This window comes from Manis pentadactyla, chromosome 11, assembly GCF_030020395.1.
Source record: "Manis pentadactyla isolate mManPen7 chromosome 11, mManPen7.hap1, whole genome shotgun sequence".
Classification (NCBI taxonomy): domain Eukaryota; kingdom Metazoa; phylum Chordata; class Mammalia; order Pholidota; family Manidae; genus Manis; species Manis pentadactyla.
Window position 1 is genome coordinate 124547101 of NC_080029.1, and position 17664 is coordinate 124564764.

General features: G+C 40.3%; 1 protein-coding gene across 7 annotated transcripts in view; it reads right to left on the reverse strand.

Annotated features, from left to right (window-relative positions):
- Nucleotides 1-14985, reverse strand: part of UBE2Q2 (ubiquitin conjugating enzyme E2 Q2) — a 115561-nt gene extending 100576 nt beyond the window's left edge. For all 7 annotated transcript variants that reach the window (XR_005029253.2, XM_036907594.2, XM_036907593.2 and 4 more), the window contains exon 1: nt 14668-14985. Coding sequence is in view for 6 of the 7 variants with exons in the window: in XM_036907594.2 (XP_036763489.2) it covers nt 14668-14859 (192 nt within the window). In the remaining variant the exon portion in view is untranslated. The remainder of the gene's footprint in view (nt 1-14667) is intronic.
- Between the last annotated feature and the right edge of the window lie 2679 nt (nt 14986-17664).

Sequence of the window (17664 nt, forward strand, 5' to 3'; positions counted from 1 at the left end):
GAAGAATAGAGTATCTGAAATGAAACATAAAACGGAGGGATTTAAAAGCAGATTGGATGAAGTAGAGGAGACAGTAAATGAAGTAGAAATCTGAGAACAGGAATACAAAGAAGCTGAGGCACAGAGAGAAAATAGGATCTCTAGGAATTAAAGAATATTGAGAGAACTGTGTGACAAATCCAAATGGAACAATATTTGCATTATAGAGGTACCAGAAGAAGAAGAAGAAGAGAGAAAAAAGGATAGAAAGTGTCTTTGAGGAGGTAATTGATGAAAACTTCCCCAAACCAGGGAAGAGACAGTCTCTCAGGCAACAGAGGTGCACAAATCTCCCAAAACAAGGGGCCCAAGGAAAACGACATGAAGAGATGTAATAATAAAAATGGCAAAGATCAAGGATAAGGACAGACTATTAAAAGCAGCCAGAGAGAGAAAAACAATCACATACAAAGGAAAACATATTAGTGTATCATCAGACATTACAACAGAAACGTTACAGACCAGAAGGGAGTGGCATGACATATTTAATGCAATTAAACAGAAGGGTCTTGATTCACAAATACTCTACTCAGAAAGATTATCATTTAAATTTGAAGGAGGGATTAAACAATTTCCAGATAAGCAAAAGCTGACAGAATTTACCTCCAGCAAACTGTCTCTACAGTGTATTTTGGAGGGACTGCTATAGATGGAAGTGTTTCTAAGGCTAAATATCTGTCACCACAGGAAATAAAACCACAGTAAAGAAAGTAGAACAATTAATTACTAAGCAGATGCAAAATCAAGTCACCTACCTCCCAAGTCAGTAAAGGGATGGACAAAGAGTACAGAATATGATACCTAATATATAAAGAATGGAGGAGGAAGAAAAAGGAGGGAAAAAAAAAGAACCTTTAGATTGTGTTTATAACAGCATACTAAGTGAGTTAAGTTAGATTGTTAGATAAGGAAGTTACCCTGGAACCTTTGGTAACTACCAATCTAAAGCCTGCAATGGCAATAAGAACATACCTATCACTAATCATCCTAAATGTAAATGGTCTGAATGCACCAATCAAAAGACATAGAGCCACTGAATGGATAAAAAAAAAAGACCCATCTATATCCTGCCTACAAGAGACTCACTTCAAACCCAAAGACATACACAGACTAAAAGCGAAGGGATGGAAAAAACATATTTCATGCAACTAACAGGGAGAAAAAAGCAGGAGTTGCTCTACTTGTATCAGACAAAACAGACTTCAAAACAAAGAAAGTCACAAGAGACAAAGAAGGATATTACATAACAAACGAGAGGATATAACCATTATAAATATCTATGTCCCCAACACAGGAGCACCTACATATGTGAAACAAATACTAACAGAATTAAAAGGGGGAAACAGAATGCAATGCACTCATTTTAGGAGACTTCAACACTCTAGTCAATCCAAATGACAGATCAACCAGACAGAAAATGAGACAGAGGCACAGAACAACACATTAGTGTGTTAACATATCATATACTAGGCCACAAAAGGGACCTCATAAATTCAAAGATAGAAATTGTACCAACCAGCTTCAAAGACCAAAGGTATGAAACTAGAAATAAATTACGCAAAGAAAACAAAAAGCCCCAAACAAGTGGAGGCTTAACAACATGCTCCTAAATAATCAATGGGTCAATGACCAAATAAAAACAGAGATCAAGCAATATATGGAGACAAATGACAACAATAACTCAACACCGCAAAAATGTGTGGGATGTATTGAAGGTCATGCTAAAAGGGAAGTATACTGCAATACAGGCCGACCTCAGGTAAGACTAACAATACCCTGTGAACAGTCTAAAATCACAATTAGTGAAACTAGGAAAAGAAGAACAAATGAAGCCCAAAGTCAGTAGAAGGAGGGACATAATAAAGATTAGAGCAGAAATAAATAAAATCAAGAAAAATAAAACAATAGAAAGAATCAATGAAAGCAGGTGCTGGTTCTTCGAGAAAAATAAACAAAATAGATAAACCCATTGCCAGACGTATCAAGAAAAAAAAGAGAGTCTACACACAAAAACAGGATCAGAAATGAGGAAGGAATAATCACTATGGACACCACAGAAATACAAAGAATTATTAGAGAATACTATGAAAAAATTATATGCTAACAAACCAGATAACCTGGAAGAAACAGACAACTTTCCAGGAAAATACAACCTTCCAAGGTAGACCCAGGAAGAAGCAAAAAATCTGAACAGACCAATTACCAGCAATGAAATCGAACTGGTAATCAAAAAACTACCTAAGAGCAAAATGCCTGGACCAGATGGCTTCACTGCTGAAATTCATCAAACATTTAGTGAAGACCTAATACCCATCCTCCTTATAGTTTTCCAAAAGTAGAAGAGGAAGGAATACTTCCAAACTCATTCTATGAGGCCAGCATCACTCTAATACCAAAATCAGACAAAGACACCACAAAAAAAGAAAATTACAATATCCCTGATGAACATAGATGTAAAAATACTCAACAAAATATTAGCAAATCAAATATAAAAATACATCAAAAAGATCATCCATCATGATCAAGTAGGATTTATTCCATGGATGCAAGGATGGTACAATATTCAAAAATCCATCAACATCACCCACATCAACAAAAAGAACAAAATCCACATGATCATCTCCATAGATGCTAAAAATGTATTTGACAAAAAATTCAACATCCATCCACGATAAAAGCTTTCAACAAAATGGGCACAGAGGGCAAGTACCACCATATAAAAAAAGGCATTATATGACACACCCACTTTTATTCTACATAGTTCTAGAGGTTGAAGCCAGGGCAATCAGAGAACACAAAGAAATAAAAGGCATCCAGATTGGCAGGGATGAAGTCAAACTGTCCCTGTTTGCAGGTGACATGATGTTGTACATAAAAACCCCTAAAGAATCCACTCCAAAACTAATATCTGAATTCGGCAAAGTTATAGGATACAAAATTAACACACAGATATTTGTTGCTTTCCTATACACTAATGGTGAACCAGCAGAAAGAGAAATTAAGAAAACAATTTCATTCACAACGGCATCATAAAAAATTAAAAAGCTAGGAATAAACCTAACCAATGAACTGAAAGACCTATACCCTGAAAACTACAAGACACTCTTAAGACAAGTTAAAGAGGATGCTAACAAATGGAAACTCATTCCATGCTCTTCACTAGGAAGAATTAATATCGTCAAAATGGCCATAAAGCAATCTACAGATTCAATGCAATGCCTATCAAAATACCAACAGCATTCTTCACTGAACAGGAACAAACAGTTTTAAAATTCATATGGAACCACAAAAGACCCCAAATAGCCAAAGCAATCCTAAGATGGAAGAATAAAGCAGGGGGGATCTCGCTTCCCAACTTCGAACTCTACTACAAAGTCACAGTAATCAAGACAATTTGGTACTGGCACAAGAACAGACCCACAGACCAGTGGAACAGGATAGAGAGTCCAGATATTAACCTGAACATATATGGTCAATTAATATATGATAAAGGAGCCATGGACATACAATGGGGAAGTGACAGCCTCTTCAACAGCTGGTGTTGGCAAAACTGGACAGCTGCATGTAAGAAAATGAAACTGGATCGCTGTCTAACCCCATACACAAAAGTAAATTCGAAATGGATCAAAGACCTGAATGTAAGTCAGGAAACCATAAAACTCCTAGAAAAAACATAGGGAAAAATCTCCTGGACGTAAACATGAACAACTTCTTCATGAACATATCTCCCTGGGCATGGGAAACAAAAGCAAAAATGAACAAGTGGGACTATATCAAGCTGAAAAGCTTCTGTACAGCAAGACACCACCAATAGAACAAAAAGGCATCCTACAGCATGGGAGAACATATTCATAAATGACAGATCTGATAAAGGGTTGACATAAGAAATATATAAAGAGCTCATGCACCTCAACAAACAAAAAGCAAATAATCCAATCAAAAAATGGTCAGAGGAGCTGAACAGACAGTTCTCTAAAGAAGAAATTCAGATGGCCAACAGGCACATGAAAAGATGCTCCACATCACTAGTCATCAGAGAAATGCAAATTAAAACAACAATGAGATATCATCTCACACCAGTAATGATCACCACCATCCAAAAGACAAACAACAAATGTTGGCGAGGTTGTAGAGAAAGGGGAACCCTCCTACACTGCTGGTGGGAATGTAAATTAGTTCAACCATTGTGGAAAGCAGTATGGAGATTCCTCAAAAAGCTCAAAATAGAAATTCCATTTGATCCAGGTATTCTACTCTTGGAATTTACCCTAAGAATGCAGCAGCCCACTTTGAAAAAGACATATGCACCCCTATGTTTATCGCAGCACTATTTACAATAGCTAAGAATTGGAAGCAACCTAAGTGTCCATCAGCAGATGAGTGGATAAAGAAGATGTGGTACATATACACAATGGAATATTATTCAATCATAAGAAAACAAATCTTACCATTTCCAACAACATGGATGGAGCTAGAGGGTATTATGCTCAGTGAAATAAGCCTGACAGAGAAAGACAAGTATCAAATGATTTCACTTATCTGTGGAGAATAAGAACAAAGAAAAAACTGAAGGAGCAAAACAACAGTGGACTCACAGAATCTAAGTATGGACTAACAGTTACCAAAGAAAAAGGGACTGGGGAGGATGGGTGGGAAGGGAGGGATAAGGCAGGGAAAAAAAGAAAGGGGGCATTACTATTAGCATGTATAATGGGGGGGGCACAGGGAGGGCTGTGCAACACAGAGAAGACAAGTAGTGACTTTATAGCATCTCACTACACTGATGGACAGAGACTGTAATGGGGTGTATGCGGGGGATTTGGTGATGGGGGGAATCTAGTAAACATAATGTTCCTCATGTAACTGTAGATTAATGATACCAAAATAAAAAAATAAAAAAATAGGTAATGTATGGTCATAGTAAAAAAAAAAAGGGTACAAAGGACAAGTACCTCCATATAAAAAAGGCATTATATGACACACCCACTTTTATTCAACACAATTCTAGAGGTCGTAGCCAGGGCAATCAGACAACTCAAAGAAATAAAAGGCATCCAGATACGCAAGGACGAAGTAAAACTGTCCCTGTTCGCAGATGACATGATATTGTACATAAAAAACCCTAAAGAATCCACTCCAAAACTACTACAACTAATAACTGAATTCAGCAAAGTTGCAGGATACAAAATTAATACACAGAAATCTGTTGCATTCCTATACACTAATGGTGAACCAGCAGAAAGAGAAATTAAGAAAACAATTCCATTCACAACTGCATCATAAAACATAAAATACCTAGGAATAAACCTAGCCAAGAAAGTAAAACACCTATATCCTAAAATCTACAAGACACCGATGAGGGAAATTAAAGATACCAATAAATGTAAATACATCCCATGCTTACGGATAGGAAGAATTAATATTGTCAAAATGACCATCGTGTGTAAAGAAATCTACAGAGTCAATGCAATCCCTACCAAAATACCAACAGCATTTTTCAACGAACTAGAGAAAATAGTTCTAAAATTCACATGGAACCACAAAAGACCCTGAATAGCCAAAACAATCCTGAGAAGGAAGAATAAAGCTGGGGGGATTATGCTCCCTGACTTGAAGCTCTACTACAAAACCACAGTAATCAAAACAATTTGGTACTGGCACAAGAACACACCCATAGATCAATGGAACAAAATAGAGAGTCCATATATAAACACACATATATATGGTCAATTAATATACGATAAAGGAGCCATGAATGTACAGTGGGGAAAGGACCGCCTCTTCAACAATTGGTGCCAGCAAAACTGGACAGCTACATGTAAGAGAATGAAACTGGATTATTGTCTAACTCCATGCACAAAAGTAAACTTGAAATGGATCAAAGACCTGAATGTAAGTCATGAAACCATAAAACTCTTGGAAGAAAACATAGGCAAATTTCTCTTGAATATAAACATAAGCAACTTTTTCCTGAACGCATCTCCTGAGGCACGGAAACAAAAGCAAAAATGAACAAATGGGACTACATCAAACTAAAAAGTTTCTGTACAGAAAAGGACACCATCACCAGAACAAAAAGGCACCCTATAGTATGGGAGAATGTACTTGTTAACAACATTTCCGACAAGGGGTTAACATCCAAAATATATAAAGAACTCACAAACCTCAACACACAAAAAGGAAATAACCTGATTAAAAAATGTGTGGAGTATCTGAACAGACACTGCTCCAAAGAAGAAATTCAGATGGCCAACAGGCACATGAAATGATGCTCCACATTGCTAATTATCAGGGAAATACAAAGTAAAACCACAATGACATATCACTTCATGCCAGTTAGGATGGCCAACATCGGAAAGACTAGGAACAACAAATGCTGGCAACGATGCGGAGAAAGGGGAACCCTCCTACACTGCTGGTGGGAATGTAAACTAGTTCAGCCATTGTGGAAAGCAATATAGAGGTTCCTCAAAAACTAAAAATAGAAATACCATTTGACCTGGGATTTCCACTCCTTGGAATTCACCCAAAGAAAACAAGTTCTCAGATTCAAAAAGACATATGCACCCCTATGTTTACTGCAGCACTATTTACAATAGCCAATATATGGAAACAACCTAAGTGTCCATCAGCAGATGAATGGATAAAGATGTGGTACATATGCACAATGGAATACTATTCAGCCATAAGAAGAAAACACATCCTACCATTTGCAACAGTATGGATGGAGCTAGAGGGTATTATGCTCAGTGAATAAGACAGGTGGAGAAAGACAAGCACCAAATAATTTCCCTCATTTGTGGAGTATAACAATGAACAAAACAGCAGCAGACTCACAGACTCTAAGAAGGAACTAGCAGTTACCAAAGGGGAGGGATAGGGAGGGAGGGAGAAGGGGATTGAAGGGTTTTATGATTAGTACACATGGTGCGGGGGGTCACGGGGAAGACAATGTAGCACAGAGAAGACAAGTAGTGACTCTGTGGCATCTCACTACACAGATGGAGAGTGACTTCAGTGGGGTATGGGGGAGACGATAATATGGGTGAATGTAGTAACCACAATGTTTTTCATGTGAAATCTCCATAAGAATGTATATCAATGATAGCTTAATTAAAAAAATGAATGAGGGCCTCTCACTACAAGGAAAACAAAGGATAGTATTTCTTGCCAATAATAAAATTCAAGCTTCAAGCATAAATTAGAATTTTGGAAAACCTGTATCCACCACTGTGAGCCTGACAGCTTCCCAAGAGTTTTTTGATGAGATTGATGGTAATATTAATGAATAAAATATTTTCATAGTATTTAATGAAACATATAGCAGTTAGATTTCAGTGAACCAGCATTTTCCAACTGACCAATGTGGGAGGTTAGAATATCATGCACGGGGTAAAAGATCCATTCAAAGTTCATGAAAAAACAAGCTTTGGTAGAGTGTCCAAAAGAATATCCACAATTACCTAAAATGGCTATTAAAATACTTTTTCCCAACCAAATATCTGTGTAAAGCTATATTTTCTTCTAATTATTTCAACAACAAAAAATTTTTATCACAACTGATTGAAAGCAGAAGCAAATGAAAGACCAGATATTAAAGAGATTTACCCAAAAAATGTAAATTGTTACACTATTCTAAGACTATCTGGTTTAGAAAATAGTCATTTTTCATAGGAACATTTATATTTACATTTATTTTAATGAATTAATATTTTAAATATGTTTTAATATCCAATGATAAACACCAACAAACTACATAAAGAAAAGTTCCTTGGGCCCTCAACACACTTTTAGTAGTGCAAAGGAGTCTTGATTCCAGAAAGTTTTGAGAACTGCTGCCTGCCCCCACTCCAACTTCTTTCCTCCCCACTCTCAGAATGTCTTTCTTGGAAGAAACATCCCTTCACCATTTTCAAATTAAACTATGTGGTTCCATTGGAGCTAGTTTTCCTACCTCCTTCCCATGTTCCTACTTTCCTCCCTGACCTAAAACCTAGAGACAGGTCGCTGCCAGTCCATCCCATCCTCGTGACTAAGCAGCTGTCAGACAGGCTAAGCCAGGCAAATCCAAATCTTCTCTGGAACAAAAACTCTCTCTGGGAGATCTGAAGTCGCAAGGACAATGATGGCCAGCTCGGGCTACCCAGCTCTTGCCAAAACAGAAAGGGTTACATGAATCAAACTGTTTTCCGTAGGATCATAGAGGTCTATACTTTCTGTCATGAATGCCCTTTTCACTGAACACTTGCTACCATTTTTACCAATCTGATAAATAAAAGCTGCTACCTGGGAAAAAAAAGCTCCCATAAAATTTAATTTCTTACAACATCTCCAGAAACCAATTCACCAATAAGAATGGAAAGCTATCAGTTCTAGGAAAGTTTCAAAGGACATTACCTATATACACAAGGATTTAGCTCTAGCTATTAACATTCTAAGCATTATTTAAAATAGAAAAAAGCAGAAATCATTTAAGATAGAAAAAAAAAGAAACCAATACCAGGACAAATGACTGACTCAATGCTACAGTCTTAACAGAATAGCATATGAAATGAAGACATTGTAGAGAAGTTATGACACAGATCTATAATACTGAATGAAAAAACAGATTACAAATGATCTGATGTTTTTTGAGGAGGAGTCCATGTAAGCATAGGAGCAATAAGATTACCAGATGACCACAAAGATATATACCAGAATTTTGATAGTGGTGTATTCTGACTGGTAGAATTATAGGCGATTTTTTTTTCCAGTTTTGCTTATCTAGTTTGTGGATTTCTTACAAGAATGTCTTGTTTTCCAAAATTACCACCACCACCACCTTTAGAAACTGAACCTTCAGCACAAACTCTATATCATGTTTAACGTTTGTTCAGTGTATTGTAAGGGAATCCACTTCAAAAAGTACCTAAAATTATGACCAATATATAAAACTAAGCATTAATATTTTCAATCTCTCAAATAATTCAAGCTTTTTAATTTTTGCAAGGTTAAATTTAAGCTTTATATCTATCTTGAAAAGGTAGTTTCCTTACCATTATTACTCTTTAAAATGACCCATGATACACAAATTTTTTAAACTGTATAGTGCTTAAAAATCCCAATAAATTCAAGCAATTTTCTTTATGTTGAATGTTTAAGTGCTTCTAACAGTTCTTTTTCACAACTAGAAAAATTTTAGACTTAATTATATAACAATTACCTAAGCATCCAATAATTCAGGATCTTTGTCTCTCCTGCATTCTACTGTTAGTTTTATAGTGATTTGAGGGCTTAAGAGATGAGGTTGTCTGTTACCACCACCATAAAGGTTACCAAGGTTGGACAAATTTCAAACAAATTCACCACCACTACCACTGCCACCATAAAAAGTTGTTTCCTAATCTGAAGCAATGCAACTCAAAAGTAAATCAAACCAACAACTTTGCCTATCATTGATTAAGAAAAGGAATCTGTCTTGTTCAGAAATAACCTTCTGTATCTATTTTCTACATAAATCCACTAGGAGTCCAATGTGTGGCTCTGTATCAAGCACGAGCCGGCAAACCTGCCTGCCAGATTGCTCAGTTTCTGATCTTCCCAAATGACAGGACACTGCCAGCTCCAAGGATTTCATAACTTTTTGAAAACGGATGTACATACTTCTTGTTGAAGGTTCAAAGGTATAACAGTTCAAATTGTTCTGAAAACTAATCATGGGACATATTACTTTCACAGTTAAATACAGGGTGGGGAGAAAAAAACTGACAGAATTACCATACAGTACCCTGATAAAGTTCTAAATGCTCTAACATTTAAAAGAAGCTACCCAAATAAAAAAAAATTGAATTGTTCCCTGCTATTCACATTAAAAGTAAACAACTAAGTATCTAACATAACCAGAGCCCACAGACACAGTAAAAACACTAACACTTGGTAAAAAGAAAAATGCATACCCCTATGATGTGAAAAATGCTTACATGTTCTGAGTAACAAATTACCGCTAATCAAAACATTCTAAGACAACTGAGGAAGAGAAAGCAAAGATGCTAAAAAGGCTTTAAACCACCCAAACTGCAGAAAGCACCGGACGGTTTCCTTCCTTGGTTGAGTCTCCTTTGCCTTCTGAATGATCTTCTAGAAGTGAACACACAGCACTGCTCCAGCAGCCTTGGGAAAAGGGGCCCAGCTTCATCAGTCTGGCTCTCCTATGCTTTACATTGGGCAGCGACTGTTTCCATTCAATTCCTCACCCCTCAACCAGCTGTCATTGTTTTGATACTATCCTTTTTCAAGGTCTAAGAAGTTTAACAGAAAAAAATCAAGTTACAAAGGGATACATTATTCATAAACTGGAAACTTAAGTCTTCCCTTCACATATCTGTTCTTATGCCTTTCAAGGAAGGGCATAAAAACTGGGATTAGAGAGGACAGATAACAACTAGGAATTTGACTCTGTATTATAAACTGGTCAGATAAACGAAAACAATGATTCCTCTGGCCTGAAAGTCCCACTTAGGTGCTTAATATGACAGTTCTGGTATTTCCATGCAGTTCTTCGGAGTTCAATTTATAAAGGAAACATGTCCCAGGAGGACAGACCAAAGAAAAGGTCTTGGACTCTTTGGTCAAGTGTTGTTCATTATTTCCTTTGTAGAACCTTGGCTGGGCTACTTTTTATTAATGTAAAGAGCGAAACAGGAAAAATTAAGAAAATTAACAGCACTGATTTATTTCCCACGAAAAGGTATAGAAAGCATTTTCAAAACAGTTATTCAGTCACAAATGACACCATTACTTTTACATTTGTGGAGAACATTATCATTACTCATGAGCCTTCCTAGATATGCTCTCATGAGGGACAAAAAATATTATCTATTTTACAGAAAAACACAGTAACAAGTGATTTGTTTAAGGTTAATTAACTGCTAAGACTAAACCTGTTCCTCTCTCCTAAACTCAAAACTCTTAACATTTTTTAATTTAGTATATTGCTGTTGGGTGGAGGGGAGGGCATGGAGGCCTTTCTGGCAATGACGAATAGAAGGTTAATTAGCTAAACAAAATAATGTTCCACCACAAGTACCCTGGAAAACAGCCACTTATGCAGAAAAAGTAATGGTCTACGCTACACAAAATCAAGTATGAGGTTTTATTTGTTTACCAGCTATTTACTTCCTGGGGGCGGGGGGGGGGGGAATTTTTCACTCTGAAATAGCAATTCCTACAAAGAGTTCCCAGATGCCAAGAAGTCCATAAAAGGAGTAATGGAATTGCCAAGTTATGTTAAATATTTCAAAAGGACTAAAAGAAAGCCACATGCTAGTGCCCAGTAAGGCTGAACAGGTTAGTAAAACAAGCTGCTTTGCTTTTAGGTGTGATTATAACAAATGGATGTTAGCACTGGCTGGCAATTAGATCTGTTTACTGAAAGTGGAAAAAAAGGATTTTAAGTTTGCATGACATTCTTTCATACCATGAGTTCACAAAAAACAAGTAATAAAAAGGGTTCCTTTAAGTTGAAAATAGCACTCTTTTCCCTTCATATTTAAAATTAAGACAAACTTCTAAAACAAAAAAATTCAGCTCAGTTCTCTTGGCCTAGAGAGTAAATCATCTGTTATGTTTTTTACTTCTAAACATATCTTTGATGTGAAGCTGAATTACAGATTTCCTATTGAGTCTTCAGTGACCTTTTATATATTTATGCACTATCCATGACATTTTCTTGATGTTATCTCTGCAATTCTGACAAACTTTTGGCAGTTAACTAATACAAGTTAAGATTTTGCTTGAATAGAATATAGCTAGAATGGTGACCATATAGTAATTAGAACAAATATTTACAGAGAATTGACTGAGTGGAAGATGAAAAGTATAATTATACAATATTCTTGCTTTCCACCATTAAAAAAAAAAGACAAACACCCAAAACTATTAAAATAGAACATAAGAAAACATAACTAAAGCAGTAAACGGTAAGGATTATAGATGGGAGACAAGGAAAAATATCAGCATGAGCAGAGTAAGACCAGAAGAGCCTTGAGGGATGGTCAGACCTGGAAAGACAGACCAGAGTTAGGGACATATTCCACATGGGAAAAACTGCTGATACAGAAGACTAAAAAAAAAGGATGCACAGTATCTTTAGAGAATTAGTCAGAAATTGGCACGCACGCCTATAAGGAAACAACTAGGGAGGTATGGTGCCCTCAAACATTAGAGAAACTGCATAAGAATGCTTCTTGGTAAGCACGGAGAAGCCACAACCTGGCATGTAGAAGAGCTCAATAAACATTTGGGAATAAGGACTTAAGAGGAAAAGCTAAAAGAATAGGTCAAACCCATTACCTTTTTAATTTTTTAAGAATAACTTTCTTAGAGAATAAATCACAAACACAGTAGACAGTTTTGTTTTTGAAATGCAACCCAATTTTTTTCCTTGCTCTTTCCCCTCGAAGAAAATAGTGTCAACATGCACAAGCCAAGTAGATTTTATCAAAACACTTATCCATGTCTAAGAGTCTATCTTCTAGAGATACATATTTACAGATGAAATGATATGCCTGTATCTGTTTCAAAATAGTCCAAGGTGGGATACATATGAGATAAGATTGGCCCAAAGTTCTTCACTGTTGGGGTTGGGTTTATGGAGTACTATTCAACTTTTCTATGTTTGTGTTCCCATAATAAAGGCTTAACACAAATTTATTTACATCAAGCATCTACCATGATAATTATCTTCTGATTATGTTTATAGTAATTCAACTAGCATCTCACCTTGAACGGCTTCTATTAATGGTACTGTTATACTAGTCCCCAGTAAGTTCTCCTTTCTTGGGTGTCTCTAATACACTTCTTGCTCCACTTCCTAAGCCAGGTCTTCATGCAACATTTTCATGCAGCTGACTCCTATCAGCCTCCAGTATGGTTCTCAATGAGGGCAACTGCTGGAATTTGAGGTGGGATAATTTTTTGTTGTGGCACACTGTCTAAACATCACAAGACATTTGGCATCCCTGTACCCCTGGCGGTAACTGCCAGCTCAGCACCACCACCACTCCACCCCCACTGGGATAACCAAAACTACACACACATTTCCTAAAGTCTTCCATTGTAGAAAACCACTCCTAGTCATGGATAGCAAAAACATTTTCCCAATTGACCTGAGTAACACAGTGGCTCCCCACAGCCTACAAGTTCACTCTCCTATCATTGAAACCCATCTCCTAGCCTGGCCACACCCCAACTTTTATCAGGATAATCACCATTCAGGCCAGTCACTCATTATCATCTACTTCATGCTCACTACTACCACCTATTTCCCATTCTTGGAAAATCTCCTTCACCAGCCTATATCCTAGGCTTCTCAAATCTCATCATAATTTGTCTACTCCGAAGCAAACGAAGTTTCCTCAAGCTTTAATGTCTTTTTTGAATACAGCTTCCTCTGCCTGAAGCTCTTGCACTCCCAAAATTCTACTCACCTGTAAAAGCCGAACTCCACTCTTCACAGCCACTGCCGCCCAAGTCAAAAATCAATTATCCTTTGGTTTCCATAATGATACCACAGAACTTGGTCTCACTTTACTGTATAAAACTCTTCCCCCATTAGGACTGAGTTCTGAAAGCACGCATTGCTTTACCCAGTTTTGCAACACCAGTGTCTAGAACAGAACTCTTAGATATTCAATAAATGAATTATCTCCTCAGTAGGGCATTGACTGTACTGCTTGTTTTCAGAAATACACACCTGCTCCCCCAGATATTCTGAAAATTATTTTAATGTTAATTAACTGCTAATTATCGTAACATCAAGGCCTTTGCAAACTCCCAAGGCTGGGCACACTGTAGGAACGAGTACCCACTGACTTAACCAAAGGGAGCTAAAAGACACCAGACTTGGTTTTTAGCCATTTACATTAGAAAATAAAACTACCACCTTGACTCTTGTCAGGAGTAGAAACAGGGAGTATGTTCTGCAATTTAAACCAATGGCCTAAATTAATTCCACAGTGACCAACCTCATCATACCCTTTTACGAATAAGCTTAAACACTTCATTATTTCACCAAACCTTGGGTTTCTAAACAGCTCTATTTAAACGAAAAGGCTTTAAGGTGTCTTTTCAGCTTTGTGACATAAGACGATCTTTCCTGGCAGGAGGTCTGGGCGCGCCGTGTCCTCCTGAGGCTCCCGCACAGGGGCGACCGCGCAGACACACACCGCCCGCCGCAGCCGAGGGGCGACGCGCCTTCCGGAAACACGGCAGCAGAGAGCCGGGCGGGCAGGGCGGGCAGGGCGGGGACAATCCAAACGGTATCCGCGGCTGCATTCTAAACTTTTCCCTCAAATGCGTGCGTTCGATGTTAGTTTCTTCTTACACACAAACTTAGAAAATAATTGGTTGAAAAAGCAGGACGGGAGAAACCTGACAGAAGAATGAGGCGTCCCAACTCGAGGGCCTTCCCCGCCAGGCTCACGCAGCAGCGGAGCGACCCGCCGCCCGCGGCCCCGGGAACCAGCCGGCTGGGCGCGGCTGTGGCGACCCCGGGAGGGCTCGGGGCTCGGAGCTCGGGGCACGGCGCCCGGGGCCGAGAGGGGCCAGCGGCCCAAACCCAGCCCCGCGGGAAGCGCCCGGGCGCCTCACCGTGATGTTGCAGTGAAGCGTGAGCGGCGGCGGCGGCGGTGAGCGCGGGTCCCCGGGAGGCGCGGGGCGCGGCACCAGGAACTGGCAGTGCAGCTCGTCCAGCTTCCAACTGACGATGCGGAATCGCTCGTGGCTCCTGTCGAAGATGGACGCCAGGAACTTCAGCTCGGCCTTGAGCCCCGACACGGACATCTTCCCCTCATCTCCGGCGGGAGGGGTGCGGAAGGGGAGCCGGGCCCGGAGCCGCCGTCACGGCCGCGACCGCCCCGCGGGGCCGGCCCGGGCCGCGCTCTTGCGGCTCCGCCTCTCCCAGCCGCCGCTGCCCGCGTCGGACCGCGGCCGGAAAATGGCGAGGGGCGAGGAGCGCCGAGGCGTCGGCGGGCTGCTGTCCGGCGGCCCGGGCGGCGGCTCCTTTTATACCTGACCCCACCGGCAAGAGGCAGCGGCCCCGGAGCTTAAAAGGGCAACAGTGGCGCCGTTCCCGTTGCCGCCGGGTAAGGAGCTGCCCCCCTCCCTTCCCCCACCACCTCCCGCCCCGGCGCGGCCCCGCTCCGGCGCGTGCACGCGGCCAGCGCGCCCGCCGGGCCGCCCCCTCGGCGCCGGGACCAATCCCCCTCCCGCCTGGTGCAGCGACTCCGTCCCCCGCCTGGGGCCCGGCACTTGGCCGCACAGCGCCGGCCACATCGGCCCCTGGGGCGGCTTCGCTGCAAGGCTCTGAGCGAGCCGCCCCCTCGCCTGACGCAGGCAGGGCTCCGGCCGGAGACCGCGGGGCGCGGGGCGCGGGCAGCCCTTTGAACCCAAGTTGGCCGCCCAGCCCCACCTCCGCTGCGCGCACTCTGGGCCCGGCCACCGCTTCCTTGGCCTGGGCCCCTGCCAGGACCTTCTCGCCAGGCTCTGCGCCCTCCCTGACTCTCAAACCTGCCCGGGGGAATGATTTCGTCTTGCGGTCGGCCTCTTCCACCTGCCATACTTTCATCCTTCCCTTGACCCACTACCTCTGCTCACTCTAGCATCCATATTCTTTCTTTCCTTCCCTCGCTCTTCACCCCAAACCCCACCTCCGCCGCCCCACCTTGACCTTATGCTCTGTTTCCCAAGCCGAAGATAACCCTCTCCACCCACCCTGGAGGCAGGACAGGTCTATTTTCGGTCAAGTCTTAGCTCAAATGTCATCTCAGAGAATGCCTCCCGAACCACCCAGCCCAAAATAGGCCCCCATTCCCCCTGAATCACATTATCCTATGTTATTTTTTGCTCAGCATCTGTCACTATCTGATATTTTTTTCCTGTTCATTTGTTTATTGTCTCTACCCAACACAAATGTCTTATTCAAATCCCTATGCCCAGGACCTAGAACAAGGCTCTTTACACAGTAGACACCCAAGTTACTGAGTGAATGCTCCTATGACACAATCCCTGGAACATTCTAGGTCCTCCAAAAATGAATGAAGAACTGCATGGCAGGCCAAAGGAATACAACATAACTGGCAAGCAATTTATAGTGTGTTTAGTAATATGCACCAGAGGCAGGACCAGTTTCATGGGCGTGTAACCTATGTTCTTGCACAGGGCTCCTCACTTAGAAGAGCCTTGTGCTTGGTTTAATGTTTAATTTAAAATGTAGCCATTTTGAAATTCTTAATGATTTTTCAACAAGGGGCTGTGCATTTTCATTTTACACTGGTCTTGACTAGAGGTGCCTAGTCCTCCCTAGTGCCTAAATGTTTCCTGCTTCATTATCTACAAGTGGTCCCTTGTTACTGGTCCCTTAGATGACAAAATACAAAACAACATAGAGAACTATTAAGTCCACTGAAGGAGGAACATTTCTAAAATTTTTATTTTCATTTATTTCTGAGGTACTGTATTACGTTATAGTGCTTCTTAGCCTTTCAGGGGCTCACAGACACCTTTGAGAATCTAATAAAAGCCATGATTCATCTTCCCAAGAAAATACCTCTCCATACAGAGTATTGTATTTAAGGGGATTCATGGCCTGAACATTAGAGGTACTACTATGAACCAGGACTGGGAGGAGAAGGGGTTCCAGTCCTGAGCTCTAAGCCAGCAACAACTAGGATGCTGTATTGGCATTATTGCTGGGTTAAGCAAATGGGTGGCTTGCTGCTTTCTTTTTGCTTCAGTCCCCAATACTTTGAGACCTTAACAAGCGAGGTACTCACCGACAAGGGTTTGGGACAAAGGGGAGCAACCTGTTCAGAACTTGGTATGACTTTAAGAAATAAAATGCCCTGAACATGTAAGCTTTATCTTATCTCTAAATTGCTATGAAACAATAAAGAGCTTTATAAATTATGAATGTATTTACTAGTTATATCTCAGAAATATATGCATAAATCTTAATTTCACAATCGTTTTTTGATTAACTGTTGTGTGCCAAGCCTAAGAAGGCTAGAAAGATAAATAGATACTGAATAGAAAGATAAAAAGAATCTGAATTCAAGAATCTGAAAGTCTAGCTTACAAAATAGCAGATTCCTGAGGCTTTAGGCTACAAATAACAGAAAACTGTGACATAAAAGTGGCTTGGACAATAAGGAAAAGTATTACTTCACATAATCAAAGTCCAAAAGTCAGGGCAGGCTCTAGGATTGGTTTAGAACATCAATAATATCATCAAGAGCCCAGATTCTTTCCATTTTCTTCATCAGGCTGACAGCAAGGCGGCTGTAGCATCCAGCTATGACAAATGTCAAGAATGACTTTTTTCCTTCTGTATTGCCTTCCAAGACATGAGACCTTTCCAAGAATCCACCTAACTGACTTCCCTGCTATGTCATTAGCAGAAATGTGTCACATACCCATCCCTAAACCAATCACAAGGAGATGGATGGGATCACTCACTGGACTTCCAATCACCTGGGAAGGAATGGATGTTGGGGAGTCAACTACAATGTTTACTACAGACAAAGGCAATGTTAGACCACATGTGGTAAGAGGTTCAACAACTGAACTACTACATAGCAGGGAAGAAAT